Below are 18,247 nucleotides of genomic sequence, written 5' to 3' on the forward strand. Positions count from 1 at the left end.
CACTGTCTGTGTGTGGCTGTATCCTCCCCTCCAAATTCCATCAACATGGCTGCGCGATGTCACGTAATGCACATTGCCATAACAACGAGACGCTCCATGATGTCACACGGCATCAAGTTGACATGACAATGGGACGCATTATGGCACTGAGGCACCATTGTCATGGCAACATGTCACCGCCTGACGTCAGTGTCTCGTTGTCATGGCAACGGGGTGCGTCACGTGATATTATTTGTTTTATAAATAATTTTTTTATGTGTCCCGGTTTTTCATTTTGAAAATCTGGTCACCCTGCCAAGTTGCTGTTAGGCGTGGGAAGCCACATACAAAGGGGCCTAGCCAGCCTGTCCCTTCCACTGGCAAAAAGAGGAAGAGGTCATTTTGTTTTATGTTCATTGTCAACTGAGAAAGTTTGTTTCATTTTGTTTGGTCACTTTATTTTTCAGCCACAGCGCTTTAACTGTGTGTAAGAACCAATGTTCATTTAGGTATTTCCATCTCTTCGTAATTATTCCAATAAATAGCTGTAATGTCATTGTACACACGTTACTCTCTGCTGCATATACTGTACATTAGGATTAACATAACGGTAATTTCCGTTAATGTTACATTAAGGGGCCTATGCAGAGAGCAGCGAATTTTAAAATTGGCGAATATATTAAAAAGTAGATTTTTTGGAGAGTTTTAATCTCCATATGCAGAAAAGTGCGAATTCTGCTATGTTTAACATGGATGCGTGTGGCGAGTTTAAATTGGCGAGATGCGCGCTTCAGAAATGTGTTAAAACAAATTCGCGCCTTTTTTTTTCCCTTTGCAATGGCCGCGAGCGGCAGTTTTTTCTGGCGAGCCAAAACGGAGACAATCGCGCCATTTTATTGGCGCGAACAGCCGCTAGATGCCGTTCGCGCCTCTCTGCATACGGATATTTTTAAAACTGGCGAGATTGAGGTTCTCGCCAGCTGCGAGGCGAGTTTTACAAATAGAAAAGAAAAATCGCCATTTTCTGCTGCTTTCTGCGCGATTTTCTCCAAAAAATGGCGAATTTCGAAATAGCGCTGCTCTCTGCATAGGCCCCTATGTCGGCTAACGGAGCTTCATGCACCCGGGGGCCTGTGTCCCTGGTGGCTTTTTCTCTATTACAAACTCTACTGTGTCTCAATTAATATTTACAGCCGCAGTAATCAATTTGCTTTACATGTCAGAACCTTGATGAAAATGTTTGTTACATTACAACAGAAAGTGGTGCAGTGCTTCGTACAGTACGTTTTGTGCGTTGGAACACAAACCGCAAAGAAAATTAGCATCTTGGTTTAGGGGATATTCACCTGTGACGTACGGGCATTTTCCGTAGACCTCCTGCTTCGGACCTCTGCCAGAAGATGGGTGTGTATTCTCCGGACTGCTACATGCAGCAGAGGGAGACGCAGGCTTGAGAGTAAAGTCTGTGCAAAGTTTATTTCACATGGTAATAACAGTCCCAGGCATAGTGATCGTGCCCAGCTGTGTAGCTGGCAGCTCATCTCTGTGCCCTGGGCTCCTCCATACTCCTATACTATCAGCTTCCCTTGACCACGAGGGTCTGCTAAAAGAACCAGCCTGTTGCTAGGCAGAATATCAGCAACTGTACAGAATTGTAAAGCAACAGTGTGCTAGAACACGCTAATATGGACTGCAGCAAAGACTAGACGGCTGATGCTCTAAAGCAGCTTTCACCCCTAACTAACCCCTCTTTTTTATATATAGTATTGGAGCTCCAGAGATGAGTCACGCTGTTTTTGGTGTTACTTCCTGAATTTTAAAGGGGATTTAAATAATGTTGTAGCTTCCCATTGACCGGAGATTTGGCAGCCAGTTTGCTTGTCCTGAAGGGAGGTTTAAACCTAATAACATTAGCAGTATCTCAGGAACCAGGGGGCCCAGAGCATACAATTGTGTGGTTCTGCTCCAAGGGACCCTCAAATCCCATCCTGTAAAAATATATGGGTTTAAAAAAAAAAAACGAGTACAGGGATTACTGAGATACTGATGATTGACGCATCTTAAGAAGCAAAAAGTGAGACTGTGTGCATTTGCATGTCATTACCCAGAATCCCTTGCTGCAGTGGTGCACTGTATGCTAAGAGATAATGGGGAAAGGCAGGGTTGCAGACCTGTCAGAGAAATGCGACTAAGCTCACAAGTGCTATTTTTGTTTGCTGAGCCCTGTACAGTGGAGGGTATTTGTCACTTTTTTCACTCACCATAATTTATATAATGTGTGGTTCAAACATCAGCAAAAATTCTGCACATCTTTACTTGTGACCCATTACTTTCTCGGACTGGGACATTTGGTCATGGCTATTTCGCCAGTAGCCCCCGACCCCCAAATCCTTAACCTTAAGTCCTTAACCTAAAACCCCCTACCCTAAGCCCTTACCCTAACCACTAAAACACTTAAAATAACCCCCTACCCTAACTAGTAATAAAACTTACCTTAGAAGCGGCCAGCGGCAGAGATCCCAGCGGCGAATCGGCTGCAGCAGAGTGCCGCCTGCGGTGAAACGGTCATGACCAAATGTCCCATTCCATCACTTTCTCACCTTCCCAACACGCCCTCACATTTTCCATATGCCTCCAATCAGCCCCTTTTGCTTTAAGAAGAGTGATCATCACTTTCCACAATGTTGACCTTTTGCAATTTGTTCTGCAAATCTCATGTGCTATAAAAGCTGGAGGCGGAATGAGCTTATAAATAGGCGTGGCACTAATTGTTCAAATCCTAGAAGGCAATTCTGCATCACACGTACAGTACCAACTGGGGGCAGATAGGAAAGACTGGCTGTCATACAGTGTTCTTTTCCAATCATAACATTTCTTCGGATTTATTACAACACAGTGTTCGTACTTTCTATAAAAATAAAAAAAAAGTGCATTGTTCCTTTTTCTTTTCGGGAAGTACTGAGAATGTTAAGAAGTGAAAGAACAGCTAGAAAAGTTTTATGCTTTGATAAAACACCCAACTTTGCTGTGAGAAGGATTGTTAAAGTTTAAGGTAAGAAAAAGTGTGTGTATATAAAATATGTATGTGGGGGGCAACCTATTTGCTTGTGGATGACTCAGGACATTTTTGTGGTCACTTCAGCAATGAAGGCTGTACATGAATCTTTTTCTTTCTACGATTGATTTCCTCTACTTGCAGGTTGCGTTCAAATACAATGGGACGCTACACGTATTCATATATTTAAAGGCAATGGAATGTTCTTTTGTTGACCAATCTGATGCTCTATATTGTAAATTAGCACTGAACCACACTGGTGTTGCCTGGAGACTTTAATATATATCACCACACCTGTAAAAGAACTTCAAGCTTTCACTGCAATGAGTTGCTGGCAGCTAAAGGGTTACAGAGTAGCATCATACCCTGAAAGGCTAGATCCCCGCTGCAGCCGGCGCCGCGCGCGCCTCTTACCTCCTCCCTAGCTGTCCCCGGTCCCTCCTCGCTCCCTGGTTCACTGCGCACTGTGGCGCGTCAGCCAGCAGGGGCTACAACAGGATTGTGATCCCGTGCGGCGACGCATCACGTGGTGCGCCAGGGAGCCAATCAGAGACTGGATCCGATGCAGTTATTTATTTATTTATTTAAACCACCACCCCCAAACAAACGAGCTTTGTTACAAGAAACACACACAGGTTTGTAAAGTCAAGTAAATTGTGGAACTCCAAATTATACAATAACGTAATGTTGGTTATTTCGGGGCAATAAATGAGGTGAAACGCGTATTTGTTTGAGAGTTGGGAGATTATCTGGACATACTTTCTCTTGGTGCTATTTGCCGCCAGTCTCCCGGTCCATTTGGCACTTGCATCTTATAGTGGGCTTTTTATTTATGAGAGCACAGTATGTCAAATGTTCTGTTTACAGTAAAATGTACCATATCACTTCAGTATTTGCGTACATTGCCCCCCCCCTCCCCGTCATGGCCACGCCCACCCGACCCATTTTGGCCACCAACCGCGCCTAAAAAATGCTCCCTAAAGACCGCAGATTGAGGTGAAGTGCCGTGCATGCGCCGCCAGGACGCAAGGTGGGCGAGCCGGCGTGTGCAGTGGGGCCTTAGCCTAAACTTACAGCTGCTGCTAACACAATTCTATGTTAACGATGAACTGATTTCTGAAGGGTCATTTCCATATACCAAAATACTAGTTGATGTAGGGTTGCCAAACATCCTGTATATACTGAATATACAGGATTGTCCCTCTTTTCAATTAATTGTTTTGTAGTCCCTGAAAGAGCTGTCGGGATGCATAATTGTCCCGTATTTCAGGGGCAATGGGTCAAATCAGGGGAGCACGCAGGTCTGGCTGGCAGCGTTGGGAGGAGAAAGATGGCAGCTGGCGGCAGCAGAAGAAGGTGGAGGACAATGGCAGTGGCAGAGGAGGGCAGGGGTGGAGCCCAACCCAGCGGTCCGACCCAGAAGTCAATTACAACTTTGTGTGTCAGCCGCCAGGACGGGCTCCACTCCACAGGTAGATGGAGGGGGGGGAAGAAATGGATTGAGGGGGGAGAGATGGATGGAGGCGAGGGATAACACGAAATTGATGGGAGGAGAAAAAGAGATGGGGGGAAGAGAGAGAATGGGAGTGGAGAGCAAATAGGGGGGAAGGAGGGAGGAGAGAAAATGGGTAGGAGAGACAAAATGGGAGAAGAGGGGAGAGAATCGGGGGGGGAGAGAAACGGTGTGTGTTTTTGTCACTAAAATTTAAGAAATGTATGGCTTTAAAGCTGCAATATTATGCACGTGTTGTTTTTGTTTTTTGATAAATCAGTTATGTACTATAAGAAAATACTTACAATTTTTAAATTAATGTTTAATGTATTTTAATGTAACAAGCATTTTTGTTTCTATAGAAACCATTTACAAAGTCACACCTCCTTCCCCTTCTGAGACAGGCTCTGGCTCTTGAGCCCCACCCTCTCTCTAGCGGTGCACCAATTGTATCTAGTAACTGCCTATTCACATGATCTAACACACAGAACTTTCATTGTGGGTACTGTTCTGCAGCAAGAACTGAATTAAATAACCCCGAGCATAGCGATCGATTACAGGAGAGCAGATCGATCTGCAACTTAGCTAATCACTTGTCAGTGTGCAGATTGTATTGATGCACATATTGAATGGAAAATTATTTATTTTTTAAACTGCAGCTTGAACTGCAGCTTTAAATAACATTTTCCAACTGGATTTCGGCGTCCCATATTATAAAAACTTTAATGTGGCAAGTTTAAAGCTGCAGTTCAAGCAATATCCTGCATGTGTGTTTTTTTTTTAAATAAATCAGTTCTGTAGTAAGAAAAAATACTTTTAGCATTTTCTGTTTTAAAAAAACAACTTTGAAAGACCAATTTTCTTGTATTCTATTTTTAAAGCATGCTTGTTGCTATAGCAACCATTTACATTCCCCATATTTAAAGATGTCGCCAAACTTTGCTGATCAATAGACGGAGAACGAATTGACCAGCAGCTATGCAGTTCTTTAGGTAAGGTGTGATTGCCCACATGAAACTATTAAGGAAGAAAAAAAACCTTAAAAAAAAAAACGGGTGCTTGAACTGCAGCTTTAAGTCAATGGTTCAGAAAACAAGTCAAAGCATACTTGTATCTTGTATTTTCCTCTGCTGTCTGGGTTTTGAGACAATAATCCATACAGATCTGGTTCACCAACTATTAACTATTAAAAATACTGCCAAAGCTTTTATCCCACTCAACACAGGGAAAACTACCTCTGCCATCTAGTGGCAGAATACTAAATAACATGCTATGTAATTCTGGTCATTGCTCATATACCCTCAGATCATTAACCCCTCACCGACCAATTGAGGAGAATCATTTTAACAGTATTAAGTGAAATAATCATAAAAAAACAACTGTAAAACCAGATCAATAAATAAAATGAAATACAAAAATGTCAAATTAAATGTTGCCAGCAGGCCCCCACAGCGGAGGAGATAATGGTTGGAAACATATTTGCACCCATGAGTTTTTTAGTTTATATTGGTTATGTTTATGTTATGATTGTGCCTGCCATTACTTTCCATAGTGTTACGAAATTCCTAGTCACTTCCCCCTTCAGGCCGGCATCAGCAGGAATAGACACATGGATGGGAATATGACATCGGGTCCTGTGCCCCGTGATCTTTAATTACACAGCGGGCCTCGATTCCAGCACAGGATGAACCCGTTTTCTTTTTTAAAATGTGCAGCATGGAATTATTTGTTTTCTTATTATATGTTTATTTCAAATTTTTAGATGTGACATCAGATCGTGTTAGTTCTGCATTACTTCAGTTATTATACATGGACGCCTCGATTTGTAAAACTGTCCCTTTCCATACGTTGTGGTCAGTGGGAATGACCATTAGTGTAACAAAGTAATTGTTAATAACAGTCCCAAGCGGCGTCCAACAAGTGCCCCAAAAAATGTGACTTTTGTTGATTTTAGTTGAATAGAGACGTTTCTGGCTAGTACTTCCTTTATGTGTTAAATATATTTAAATGTTTCATTAGCACAAACAAGCTGACAGTAGAGCAGACAAAATTGTGTTGGCAAACTATCATTTGGCTCACGGTCTATAGCCTAAGTGATTCTTATAGAGCAACGATGCTAATTATAGTCTTGCACGATTGAATAAATCTGGACCAACGTGAAGTATGGGGAAATTATAATAATAATAATAATAATAATAATAATAATAATCAGATAGTTCCCTCTAATCAGGTATACTGATTGTTGCAAGTGCTTTGAGTTTCTGCTGTATCACACTGCAATCTTAAAGCAACAGTCCAAGCTGCTGGTTTTTATTTATTTTATTTTATTTCCCCCCTCCCCCTCCTTTAATATGTGTATCAATACAATCCACACAATGATAAGTAATTAGCAAAGTTGCCGATCGATCAGCGAAGATTTGGCTCGGGGGTTCACAAAATGGCTGTCAGTGCAGTAGAAGAGGATCAAAGATGCAAAGTTCTGTGGGGAAGATCATTTGACCAGGCAGTCTCTAGATACAATTGGTGCACTGCTAGAGAGAGGGCACGGCTCAAAAAGGAGTGTGACTTTGTAAATGGTTGCGATAGAAACAGAAATGCATGTTACATTAGAAATTTAATTTAGAGTTGTTTAAAAATAAAAACAATGCTACAAGTATTTTCTCATAGTACAGAACTGATTTATTTTTAAAAAAAACATGTAGTACCCTCCGATAGTAGACTGTCTCCATATATTGCCTGCTATAGATACTTTGCTTTATCCTTAGATATATATATATATATATATATATATATAGATTCATGTTTATATAGACACATATATCGACACTGATTGGAGTTTAGAGAATATTTGATTTATTTAACAATTTATATTTATTTGCATTAGGGGGTTATAATAGACTTTGAAATGTATTCTATTTATATGTATTACACTCACTTATTCAGTGTTACTAGGATCAGAATTAATCTCTTCTTTGTCTCCTTTAGATTGGTTTAAATTTATTAATAATTAGATTTGTTATACACAGGGTGTGGCATTTGTATGTTTGGCTTTGGTTTTGATAATCTTTCAATTACCACGTTAAATATACAGTACAGATACATTTTTATATAGGTATGGATGTATTTATACATATACACAACTATCAGATAGTTGGAGGTTTTGGATTTATTTGGTTATTTTTTTAGTCCGGGTTATCATATGTTTGTACATTGTTTTCTTTCATTTCATTTATTTTTAAATCAATATTAGTATTATATGTATATGCTTTTTGTACATATGTAACTTTCATATATTATTCTGATGGCTATTACATTTTCAGTCCATTGGTTTTATTTATCTGTTGTTTCCACATTATGTTGCTATTTAGCGATTTCTGGTCACTTAATATGTATCATTCTTAATTTTGTTACAATTGTATGTGTTTTGTATATGTCTTTATAAGTCCCCTTGTGATCCTCAAACATAGCGATTATCCTTTTTTATAACAACTTGGAGTTTATTCAATCTTGTATTCCTCAGGTGTGCATTGCACTGCTCACCTGTAGTGAGATGGTCCTATCAGAGACTGGTAGCGGCTATTTAAGGATCACATAGGTGTATAGCCAGTTACTCTTAGACAAAGTACCCTGCATGGTAAGAAACGCGTCAGAGTTGCGCTGAGATATGCGATCTTCCGATTTTTTCATTAAAATTCGTTTTCCAGTGATTGCGTTCAGTTTCTTCACTCACTGACCGGGTAGCCGTGCACTGCCTCTCCTACCTAATTTTGATACATGTAGGATATTTCTTGGTCTGCAGCTTGAAGTAGGAGTGTATTCAGGTAGGGATGTTGAAACAATAAAAGGTAAATAAAGAATTGTAAGGAGATTTGTGTACCAAATCTCATATTTCTAGTAATAGGGACAGTGTGTGTGGCATAAATGTTATTTATGATACCCATCAAAAATGTGGTATCTGTAGATCACCGCTAGAGTTCCTGGTTGGGAGATTATTTAACTCTGGTTGACTTTCATTAATGCATATTATTAGTATGGTGCTTAACCATAACTGTGCATCTCTTTAAAATGTCCAAATTTTCCTGATGAACATGTTTTTTCTTTATAGATCACAAGACTGGGATATATCCTTATCCAATTAATACCACGTACACGATTCACTGTTATTATACTATCCTACCTGACAAAGCAGAAACCAAAGAATCTATTAACATGAATTATTATCACCCACCTATACAAATAACCATGTTATTGCTCACTTTGATACTGCTCCATGTAACACTCATAACAGCTTATGGTTTTGCCAGGTGTTCACTGGCCTACAACAACACAGAATATGCTGACTGTATAGGGCATGGAGTTGTGAATTTAACAGTAACCATTCAACATCTTCCAACTCAAACTAGATGGTTAAATGCATCACAAAATGAAATCAGAACAGTAGAGAATGGAGCCTTTTCTCATTTGTCCAACCTCTTAGAGCTTTGGTTGGGAAGAAACAAAATCATCACTATTCAAACTGGTGCTTTTCAAAGCTTAGACCACCTTTATTTCCTTGACCTCAGCTATAATTTAATTCAATCGTTGGATACTTTGGACCTTATGAATCTTAAGTCTCTCAGAGTTCTGCTCATTAATCACAACAAGATATGCAGAATACAGTGTGGGTCCCTGAGGTCTTTAAAGGTTTTACAAGAGCTTGATCTGTCTAACAATTGTATCTCGGATTTTGGAATGGTGGCTGAAGCAGTCAAGAACTTGTATGAGTTCTCAAAACTCAATCTGAACTCTAACACTATCTCTGAACTGAACAAAGAACCAAATTTGGTTGTCCTTCCATCTCTGCAATACTTGAACCTATGCAATAATTCTATTTTCATCTTCGATCTTACATGCTACTTTATGCCTAATCTTACAGAACTCGATGTGACCAGAAATAATATGACTGCAGTTAATGTGAGTTCCTTCTATAATGTACCCATCTTGTCAAATGTTACCTTTGATGAAAACCCTTTAAATATTTCACAACTTTTGGGAAGCCCACTCCGCAAGCTGACAGAACTTCATTGGTCAAGCATGAGACCTGCACTCCAACAGGACTTGTTGCCTGCTTGCCAACTTTTCCAGACTTTGCCAAAATTGCAATTGCTAGACATTAAACATTCAAAGATATTAAACAGCGACCTACAGATCATTGGTAGATGCACCAATCTTACATCACTTTTTCTCTCAACAAGTCCCATGTACACATTGGAAAGCACTGAACTTCAGTCTTTTAAGTATCTTGAGGTTCTTTACCTAGACAAGTGTAAACTGAAAAAAATACGCAAAAGTGTATGGAAAGGTCTGGAGTCCCTCCACACTTTGATCATAGAGAGAAACCAACTGTCAGTTCTAGAAGACTTTCTATTTAGCCCTTTAATTAACCTTCAGTTCCTGGACCTATCAAAAAATTATTTGACATACATTAACAACAAGGCATTTTTTTGCTTACATCATCTAAAATACCTTATTCTTAAAAGTTGCAAACTAGCAGCCATTAAAAGAAACACCTTTAGTTTTATAGAGAATCTTAAGAGCCTAGATGTGCGAGATAACAGCATATCATTTATCAAGAGCCAGTCTTTTTATAAACTGAAGAATCTTGAAACACTTTTGTTGTCTGGGAACAAAATATTGACAATTCAGAAATATGGACTAAGAGGCCTTCACTCTTTGAAGTATCTTTCCTTGTCTAAAAATGTCCTGTATAAAGTAACTAATGACACTTTTAGTTGTTTGAAATCACTTGTTAGTCTGGACCTTAGTAACAACCAGTTATGTTCATTTAATAAATATCAGTCTCCAAATCCATTTGTGCATCTTAAAAATCTAGAGACTTTGGATTTTAGCTACCAGATGCAAGTTGACATCATTATTCTTCCAAAAACATTGTTTGAAGGGTTACAGTCCCTTAAAGAATTGAATCTCAGAGGTAACCCAAGCCTATTTTACCAAAACATATCATTTCATCCTCTTATAAACTTGACGGCATTGGACATGTCAGAAATGTACCCAGGAAGAGATGGTCCCATAAGATTTAGATCAGAACTGTTTCGAAGACTCACTCAACTTAGATATCTTAACCTTGACAACAACGGAATCCGAGATCTTCCAGAAGACATATTTGCCCATTTGACTTCGCTGGAAAATCTGTCACTAAAACAAAACAGACTTCGAAATATTAGTAAGACTCTTGTGCAAAATATGTCCTACCTGACCTATTTTGATGTGTACATGAATCCCCTTTCCTGCTCTTGCGAAAACTATTGGTTTCAGAACTGGTCTGAATTTAACACTCTGGTACAAGTACCCTTTATTCAGTCCTACAACTGTTTTGGCCAAATAGTGAGTGACATTAATTTTATAAATCACGATTTTAGTTTTTGTGGAACAGACATCTCCATGTTATTTTTTATTGGGAGTTTTGCTACAACTTTGTTCCTGCTGACAACAAACCTCCTGATGGTTAAGCTAAAGTGGACTGTAAGATATGGCTACTATATGCTAAGAGTCTGGTTTCAATGGAAAATCCAGAAGGAGGATAGAGTTTACGTATATGATGCCTTTATCTCTTACTGCTCAGATGATGAGATATGGGTTAACGAGAAACTATTGTTCCAGTTGGAACTGCAGGGCCAACATAAATATAAACTTTGCTTCAAGCCTAGAGACTTTATGCCCGGATGCTACCATATTGACAACATCCAGAATGCCATCAGCAACAGTCGCAAGACTATATGTGTGGTCACCAGAAAGTACCTGGAAAGTGACTGGTGCAGAATTGAGATTCAATTGGCATGTTCAAGAATCTTCTATGACAAGGAGGATGTCCTCCTTATGGTGTTATTAGAGGAAATCCCCGACTACAGGTAAGTAAAATAATGTGTTCCTTGTTGAGTTAATGGGAAGAATTAAATTGATTCCAGATTAAATGTCTTCTCCTAGCATTGCCTTTTTTACCACCACTTGAACATGAGACATTTAAAATATTTTAGGGATTATATTCAGGATTTTGTGCAAATGTAAAATTATTTTAAAAAAATACCAGAAATGAGTGTCAACATTGCAAATAAATGCAAAAAATATACTTTATTGCATTCTTTTGATTACCAGCTCTCAGTCAACCCATAACATTGGATAAGATGAGCCTTTAACTTCCCTCACCACAATTTCTCAGCTTGCATAGTGTTTGTAGGTAGATTACATCATATCAAATCCTTTCTTCATTCTTTTCCTGTCTAGTACACATTGCAGGGTATTAATCTAACATGGCATCATCAGAGTGTTCATTGCCACATCCATAGTGAAATAACCATATTGTGAATGGGTGCAAGAAATGTCACTGCACACATACAAGTCTAAACAAAATTATAATATCTAGTGTAGATGTAAAACCACCTGATTAAGGATCAAATAAACCCTCAAAATGTAAGATGTGGGTGCTAAAGAGTTCTTTAAAAAGTCCGCATTTTTCTCCTTCCCAACTCTTTCCAAGAACAGGGCAGACTAAAATCCAGGTGTGAAAAATGATGAAGCAATAAATGTACATTGATACAGTACATGATGAAAGTAAAGGGATAAATGCTCCAGACGTAAATGTAAACAGTGTGAGTAGATAATCTACCTTGAAGATCTGATAAACGAAGCAGTGTAATGAGAGACAAATAGACACAATAAGATTACTATAAATACATTTATTATAGAAATGAGATGCTAGTAGGAGAGCAGAAAGGATGGCAAGAGCATGAGTGAGTGGTAATCAAAGCAAGTACAATAGAGATGCCGAATAAAAAGCAAGGATTATAGTGATGCAGAATAAAAAGCAAGTACAATAGAGATGCAGAATAAAAAGCAAGTACAATAGAGATGCAGAATAAAAAGCAAGGATTATAGAGATGCGGAATAAAAAGCAAGGACTATAATGATGCAGAATAAAAAGCAAGGACTATAGTGATGCAGAATAAAAAAACAGGGATTATAGTGATGCAGAATAAAAAGCAAGGACTATAGTGATGCAGAATAAAAAGCAAGGACTATAGTAATGCAGAATAAAAAGCAAGGACTATAGTAATGCAGAATAAAAAGCAAGGACTATAGTGATGCAGAATAAACTAGCAGAGGAGAAAGAAAAATGAATGTCAATTGAAATGCTCCGTAAGGCTCCAAATTCACTAAATGGTGCTAAACTTTATTTCACCTCTTCATTTGAATTAGAGATAGGGTGTGCTAAAGCACAGCAATCTTTAGTGAATATGGGCCTAAGTATTTATTGGAAGAGGAAGATATTCAACTTGGATTTAAACATCGGTACTGTGGCTGTGAAAAGGGAATTGCAGAGTTAGGACAGCAATGGAGATAACTTTCAGTCATTACAGGGGAGTGGGGAGTCCAGTGACAAGTAGGACATAGGGAAGGAAGGGCTGTACAGAGTAGAAAGAAAGTGGACGTTTAAAGATTTCAAGGCCTCGCTTCCAAGCTCTCTAGCTGTCAGAATACATGTATTCTAATGGATGTCCTGTGACGATATCTGTATAATAGAGATTTCATCTGCTTTATTCTTTATTCTTTTTGAGGACTGGAATGTTTATTTCTTGATGATGCCCTTTTAGAAATCCCATTAGTATCCCTCAATATTAAAGTCAGTACTGTCTTTGTATTATGTATGGTTTCCATGCCAGGGCCGGCTCTAACTGTTTTGCCATGTTCTTTTCAGGCTTTCTGCCTACCACAAACTAAGAAAGCTGATCAAGCAGAATACATACATTAACTGGCCTGAAGACCCTGAGGGTGAGGATCTCTTTTGGTTCAAGCTTCGGAAAGCATTAAATGCCGGGGTATATGAAGAGGAAGTAATACAACTCTCCGTGACCAACTGATAACAAGCTGCCTGTTCCTGAAACATTGGACTCAATCTGTACTCGTTTGTAGATAAATCTCTACAGTTACTCACTAATATAGATATTATTTTTAAGCAAGCTATGTATTCTTTGAAAGATACATTTTGCTACGCATGCAAAAAAAAAAAAAAAAAAGGTTTGAAATCAATAATAAGGAAATGTGAGGTAACATTACAAATATTTGTAGTTCTGGAAAGGGATTCTTTTTCCTAGTTTACAAATAAATGAAGTGATAAAACCCTATGGTCCATATTTACTAAGTGGTGCTATTACATAAGACATCGTCTGGTGCTATAAGGCAGAGGTGCGCAAACTGGGGGGTGCAACATTTTCGGGGGGGGGGGGCACGGCACTTACAGAGACCCCACACTCTTCCCCAAAGAATTTAAATTAAATGTCGGGGGAGCGCGCAAGGTACAACCAGAGGTATGTTACTTACTAAAGAGGATAGAATACTAGCTTCTAATGTCCAGAACAAGCAATCAAGCTTGTATGCTATAAAAACTGCATTAAATACAGTCACATACAATCTCATATATATTAACAAGGAGTTCATTAAATACTACAGCAATTTAAACAATTTAAAAACCAAAGAGGAGGCAGATATATCACAGGTTGGCAAAAAAGATAAATTGCTGGGCAAATGTGATTTACCCTCCCCCCCCCCTAGATTGCGAAGAGTCCAGTGTACTGGAATCCTCGATCACAACCGAAGAACATTTGGAGGTAATTAAATCCTTTAACGACCCAAAAGTCCAAGGGCCGGACGGGTTCTAAAACCTATACTTTAAAAAAAAAAACGCTCCCATCCTGTCCCCTCACTAAACTCTTTAATAGTATAATTGAAGGATCTAGCCTACCATCCAATATGCTTGACGCTTCAGTAATTATAATTCTGACGGAGGACAAAGATCCATCATTGTGCCCAAGTTATAGCTCCATATGGCTAATTAATTTGGACATCAACATTTTTTCCCAGGTCCTAACAAATCTCCTTAATACATTCTTAGGCAATCTGATTCAATCAGACCAAGTAGGTTTCATACTGGAACAACAAGCGTCTAATAACATCCGCAGAGCTAGTAATCACATATACAACAGCAATGCCGTAAAGAGACCTACGGCGATCCTGAGTTTGGATGCCGAAAAGGCCTTTGACAGGGTCTCATGGCAATTAATGATTAGGGTAATGACAAAGATGGGTGTAGAAGACAGATTAATTTAAAGTATTCGGGCACTCTACTCCAACAGTCTGAACAACCTGCCACACATCTAAACCTTCAATCATAACAAATGGCACACAGCAGGGCTGCCCCCTGTCTATTTTACTGTTCACACTGCGTATCAAAACCCTAGCAGCAAAAATCCATCTATCTAGACGGACATCACTGGTGTAATCATAGGTGACAGTAATTATAAAATATCATTGTCTGTTGATGATGTCTTACCAGTGGTGGAGCTAGACATTCGTGGGCCCCCCGGGAAAAAACAATTTCAGGGACCCATTAATATTAATACTGACTGCAATTTTTTCTCCTTTTCCCCATCCTCTCCCTGATCCTCTATCTCAGGCCTGCACAACACGCGGCCCGCGGGCCCCATGCTCTCACTGTGCGGCCAGCGGCGGCTTTCTGCTTCACCCGCTCCCCTCCGCGAGCCCGCTCTCCCCCTCGCAGGGTAGCAGCGCGCTCTAGCATTGAGGCACTTCCATGCCCGCTCTGCCTCCTCCACCGCAAACCAAAGTATGGAAGAGGGGGGGGGGTGGTGGTGCAGGGGAGGGTGATTTGAAGTGCAGGGGGGGTGATTTGAAGTGCAGGGGAGGGTGATTTGAGGTGCAGGGGTTGATTTGAAGTGCAGGGGGGTGATTTGAAGTGCAGGGGGTGATTTGAAGTGCAGGGGGGGTGATTTGAAGTGCAGGGGGGGGTGATTTGAAGTGCAGGGGGGGGATTTGAAGTGCAGGGGGTGACTTGAAGTGCAGGGGGTGATTTGAAGTGCAGGGGGGTGATTTGAGGTGCAGGGGAGGGTGATTTGAAGTGCAGGGGAGGGTGATTTGAAGTGCAGGGGGGGTGAATTGAGGTGCAGGGGAGAGATGTGTGATGTAGGGGGGGAAAGTGATGTGAGGTGCAGGGGGGGGAGAGTGATGTGAGGTGCACGGGAGTGATTTGAGGTTCCGGGGGGGAGGGGGGGAAGAGGTGAGGTGCAGGGGGGGAGAGTGATGTGAGGTGCAGGGGGAGGAGAGTGATGTGAGATGCAAGGGGGGGAGAGTGATGTGAGATGCAAGGGGGGGAGAGTGATGTGAGGTGCAGGGGGGGAGAGGGATGTGAGGTGCAGGGGGGAGAGGGATGTGAGGTGCAGGGGGGAGAGGGATGTGAGATGCAGGGGGGGAGGGATGTGAGATGCAGGGGGGGTGGTATGTGTGTGGTGTGCAGGGAGTATTGTGTGTTTGATGTAGAGGGGGAGTATTATTTGTGTGGGTGAGAGATGGGGTATGAGAGATAGATGGGGGAGTCTCGCAAATGTTGATAATGATGGGTTCTGGGGGAGATATATGATGAGGGGTGCTGGGAGAGATATATGAGGATGATGATGGGTGCTGGGGAGATATGATGACGATGATGATGATGAGTGCTGGAGGAGAGATGATGATGATGATTATTATTATTTTACCCGTGCGGCTCAAATCTTTTTTCATTGGAGTAGCTCGGCCCTTCTCACTTAACAAGTTGCGCGGGCCTGCTCTATCTCATCATTCCTCCTCATCTCTCCCCATCCCTCCTCATCATCATCCCTCATCCTCATCATCATCTCTCCCCCTCCTCAACATCATCTCTCCCCCTCATCATCATCTCTCTCCCCTCCTCAAAATCTCTCCCCCCTCCTCATCATCTCTCCCCCCTTCTCATCTCTCTCCCTTCACATCTCTCCCCCTACAACTCCTCACCTTTCCCCTTCATCTCCCCCCCCCCTTCCTCCTCAACTCTCCCCCATGTGCTCTCACCCTCTCCTCATCAGCTCTACACCCCTCCTCAGCTCTCTCCTCCGTTTCATCATCAGCTCTCTCCCCCTCATCATCATCATCAGCTCTCTCCCCCTCATCATCATCATCATCAGCTCTCCCCCTCATCATCATCATCATCATCATCATCATCATCATCATCATCATCATCATCATCATCATCATAAGATCTCCCCCTCATCATCAGATCTGACCCTCCTTAGGGTGACCAGATTTTCAAATGTAAAAACCAGGATACATGCCCCCCCCCCTTTTTTTATTTGTTTCCTCCCTCTCCACATCCTCTCTCTCTCTCCCCCCCAACCTCACTCTCTCTCCCCCCATCCTCACTCTCTCCCCATCCTATCTCTCCCCCAATCCTCTATCCTCCCTCTCCACCCACCCATCCACTCTCCTCCTTCCCATCCTCTCTCCTCCATCAGCCCCCATCCTCTCTCCACCCTCTCCCCCTCCTCTCTTCCTTATCCCCCCATCCCATCTTCTCCCTTCCCCCATCCTCTCTCCTCCCTTCTCCCATCCTATATCTCCTCCCTTCCCCCCATCCTCTCTCTCTCCTCCCTTCCTCCCATCCTCTCTCTCCTCCCTCCTCCCATCCTCTTTCCTCCCTCCCCATCCTTTCTCTCCTCCCATATATACATACACAAACACTACACCATATACACACATGCCAAACATGCAACATTAGTATAACACACACATACTATATACAAATACACATTTATATTCAACATATAAAAAAAACACTAAATATACAACATATACATGCACATAATGCATGAAACACCCATATGCCGTACAAATACACACACACACACACACACAAACACAGACACACTTACCAACACAGACACACACACACACTTACCAACACAGGCACACACACTTACCAACACAGACACACACACACACTTACCAACACAGACACACACCAACACAGACACACACACCAACATACACTCACTTATCAACAGACACACAGAACCGGGAGATCTAGAGAGAGGGACTCCCCTGTATTAGGCCAGCACCCCCTTGGTCCAGGATAGTTCAGCTCCCCAGTAAGGTGAGTGTTGCCAGGGGCAGCCCTCAGATAGGGACCCTGCCACTTACATTAGTGGGAGCTGGGAGAAGGAAGTCTGCAGTTATAGAGTTGGAGTCAGGGAGCTGTTAGGGAAGTAGGGTGTAGGGAGCGAGTGCAGCTTCTGCCCCATATAGGTACCTACACTCCAGGTAGACCCCAACTCCCCACTAGTTGGGTGGGTAACTGTTGAGGAAGGTGATAGAGGGTTGGAGCTAGGGAGCTGTGAGGGAAGAAGGGTGCGGGGAGTGAGAGCAGCTCCTGCACCCCATAGGTACCCACACCCCAGGTAGGCCCAAAACCCCCCACTAGTGTAGTGGGTTAAGTACTGAGGGAGGCCCAAGATAGGGACGCTGCCCTTAGTGTTGTTAGAGTGCTGCCTTGTCAGGGTCACAGCGAGCAGTGCTGTGAGGACTGATAGGCAGGCACCTTGTTGCGCAGCACGTTGGCTGCAGCCTCCAGTGAGTTACAGCTTGCTGCGGTAGGCGCTGGGACTAGTCAGAGAGTAGTGGGTCTGGAGAAGGGCTATAGCTGTTCTAGTCACCTTGAGGTAGTGCTAGGGGTAGGATGCCTGAAGGGATAGCCTGTTAACGAGGTCAGGAATTCTGGAGAGGATCTGCACTAGGCTAGCCAACAGTAGGTAGACGCCCAAGTACTGCATGGAAGAGTACTCTAGTCCATTCCAGATCACTTA

At 41.6% G+C, this 18,247-nt stretch overlaps 1 protein-coding gene across 1 annotated transcript; it reads left to right on the forward strand.

Moving 5' to 3' along the window:
- The first annotated feature begins 2,793 nt into the window (after positions 1–2,793).
- On the forward strand, positions 2,794–13,653 carry LOC142497516 (uncharacterized). Its single transcript, XM_075605386.1, has 3 exons — positions 2,794–3,031; positions 8,632–11,434; positions 13,279–13,653. The coding sequence occupies exons 2-3, from the start codon at positions 8,736–8,738 to the stop codon at positions 13,439–13,441; spliced, it is 2,862 nt and encodes a 953-aa protein (XP_075461501.1). The 5' UTR covers positions 2,794–3,031; positions 8,632–8,735; the 3' UTR covers positions 13,442–13,653.
- The last annotated feature ends 4,594 nt before the right edge of the window (positions 13,654–18,247 follow it).

This window comes from Ascaphus truei, chromosome 6, assembly GCF_040206685.1.
Source record: "Ascaphus truei isolate aAscTru1 chromosome 6, aAscTru1.hap1, whole genome shotgun sequence".
NCBI classification, from domain to species: Eukaryota; Metazoa; Chordata; class Amphibia; order Anura; family Ascaphidae; genus Ascaphus; species Ascaphus truei.

What these genes read in the sequence shown, in the direction of transcription:
- LOC142497516 (XM_075605386.1), top strand. Translation starts at nt 8,736, where the DNA reads ATGAATTATTATCACCCACCTATACAAATAACCATGTTATTGCTCACT. An exon ending in GAGGAAATCCCCGACTACAG is followed by an intron (nt 11,435 to 13,278) that starts GTAAGTAAAATA and finishes TGTTCTTTTCAG; the next exon opens with GCTTTCTGCCTACCACAAAC.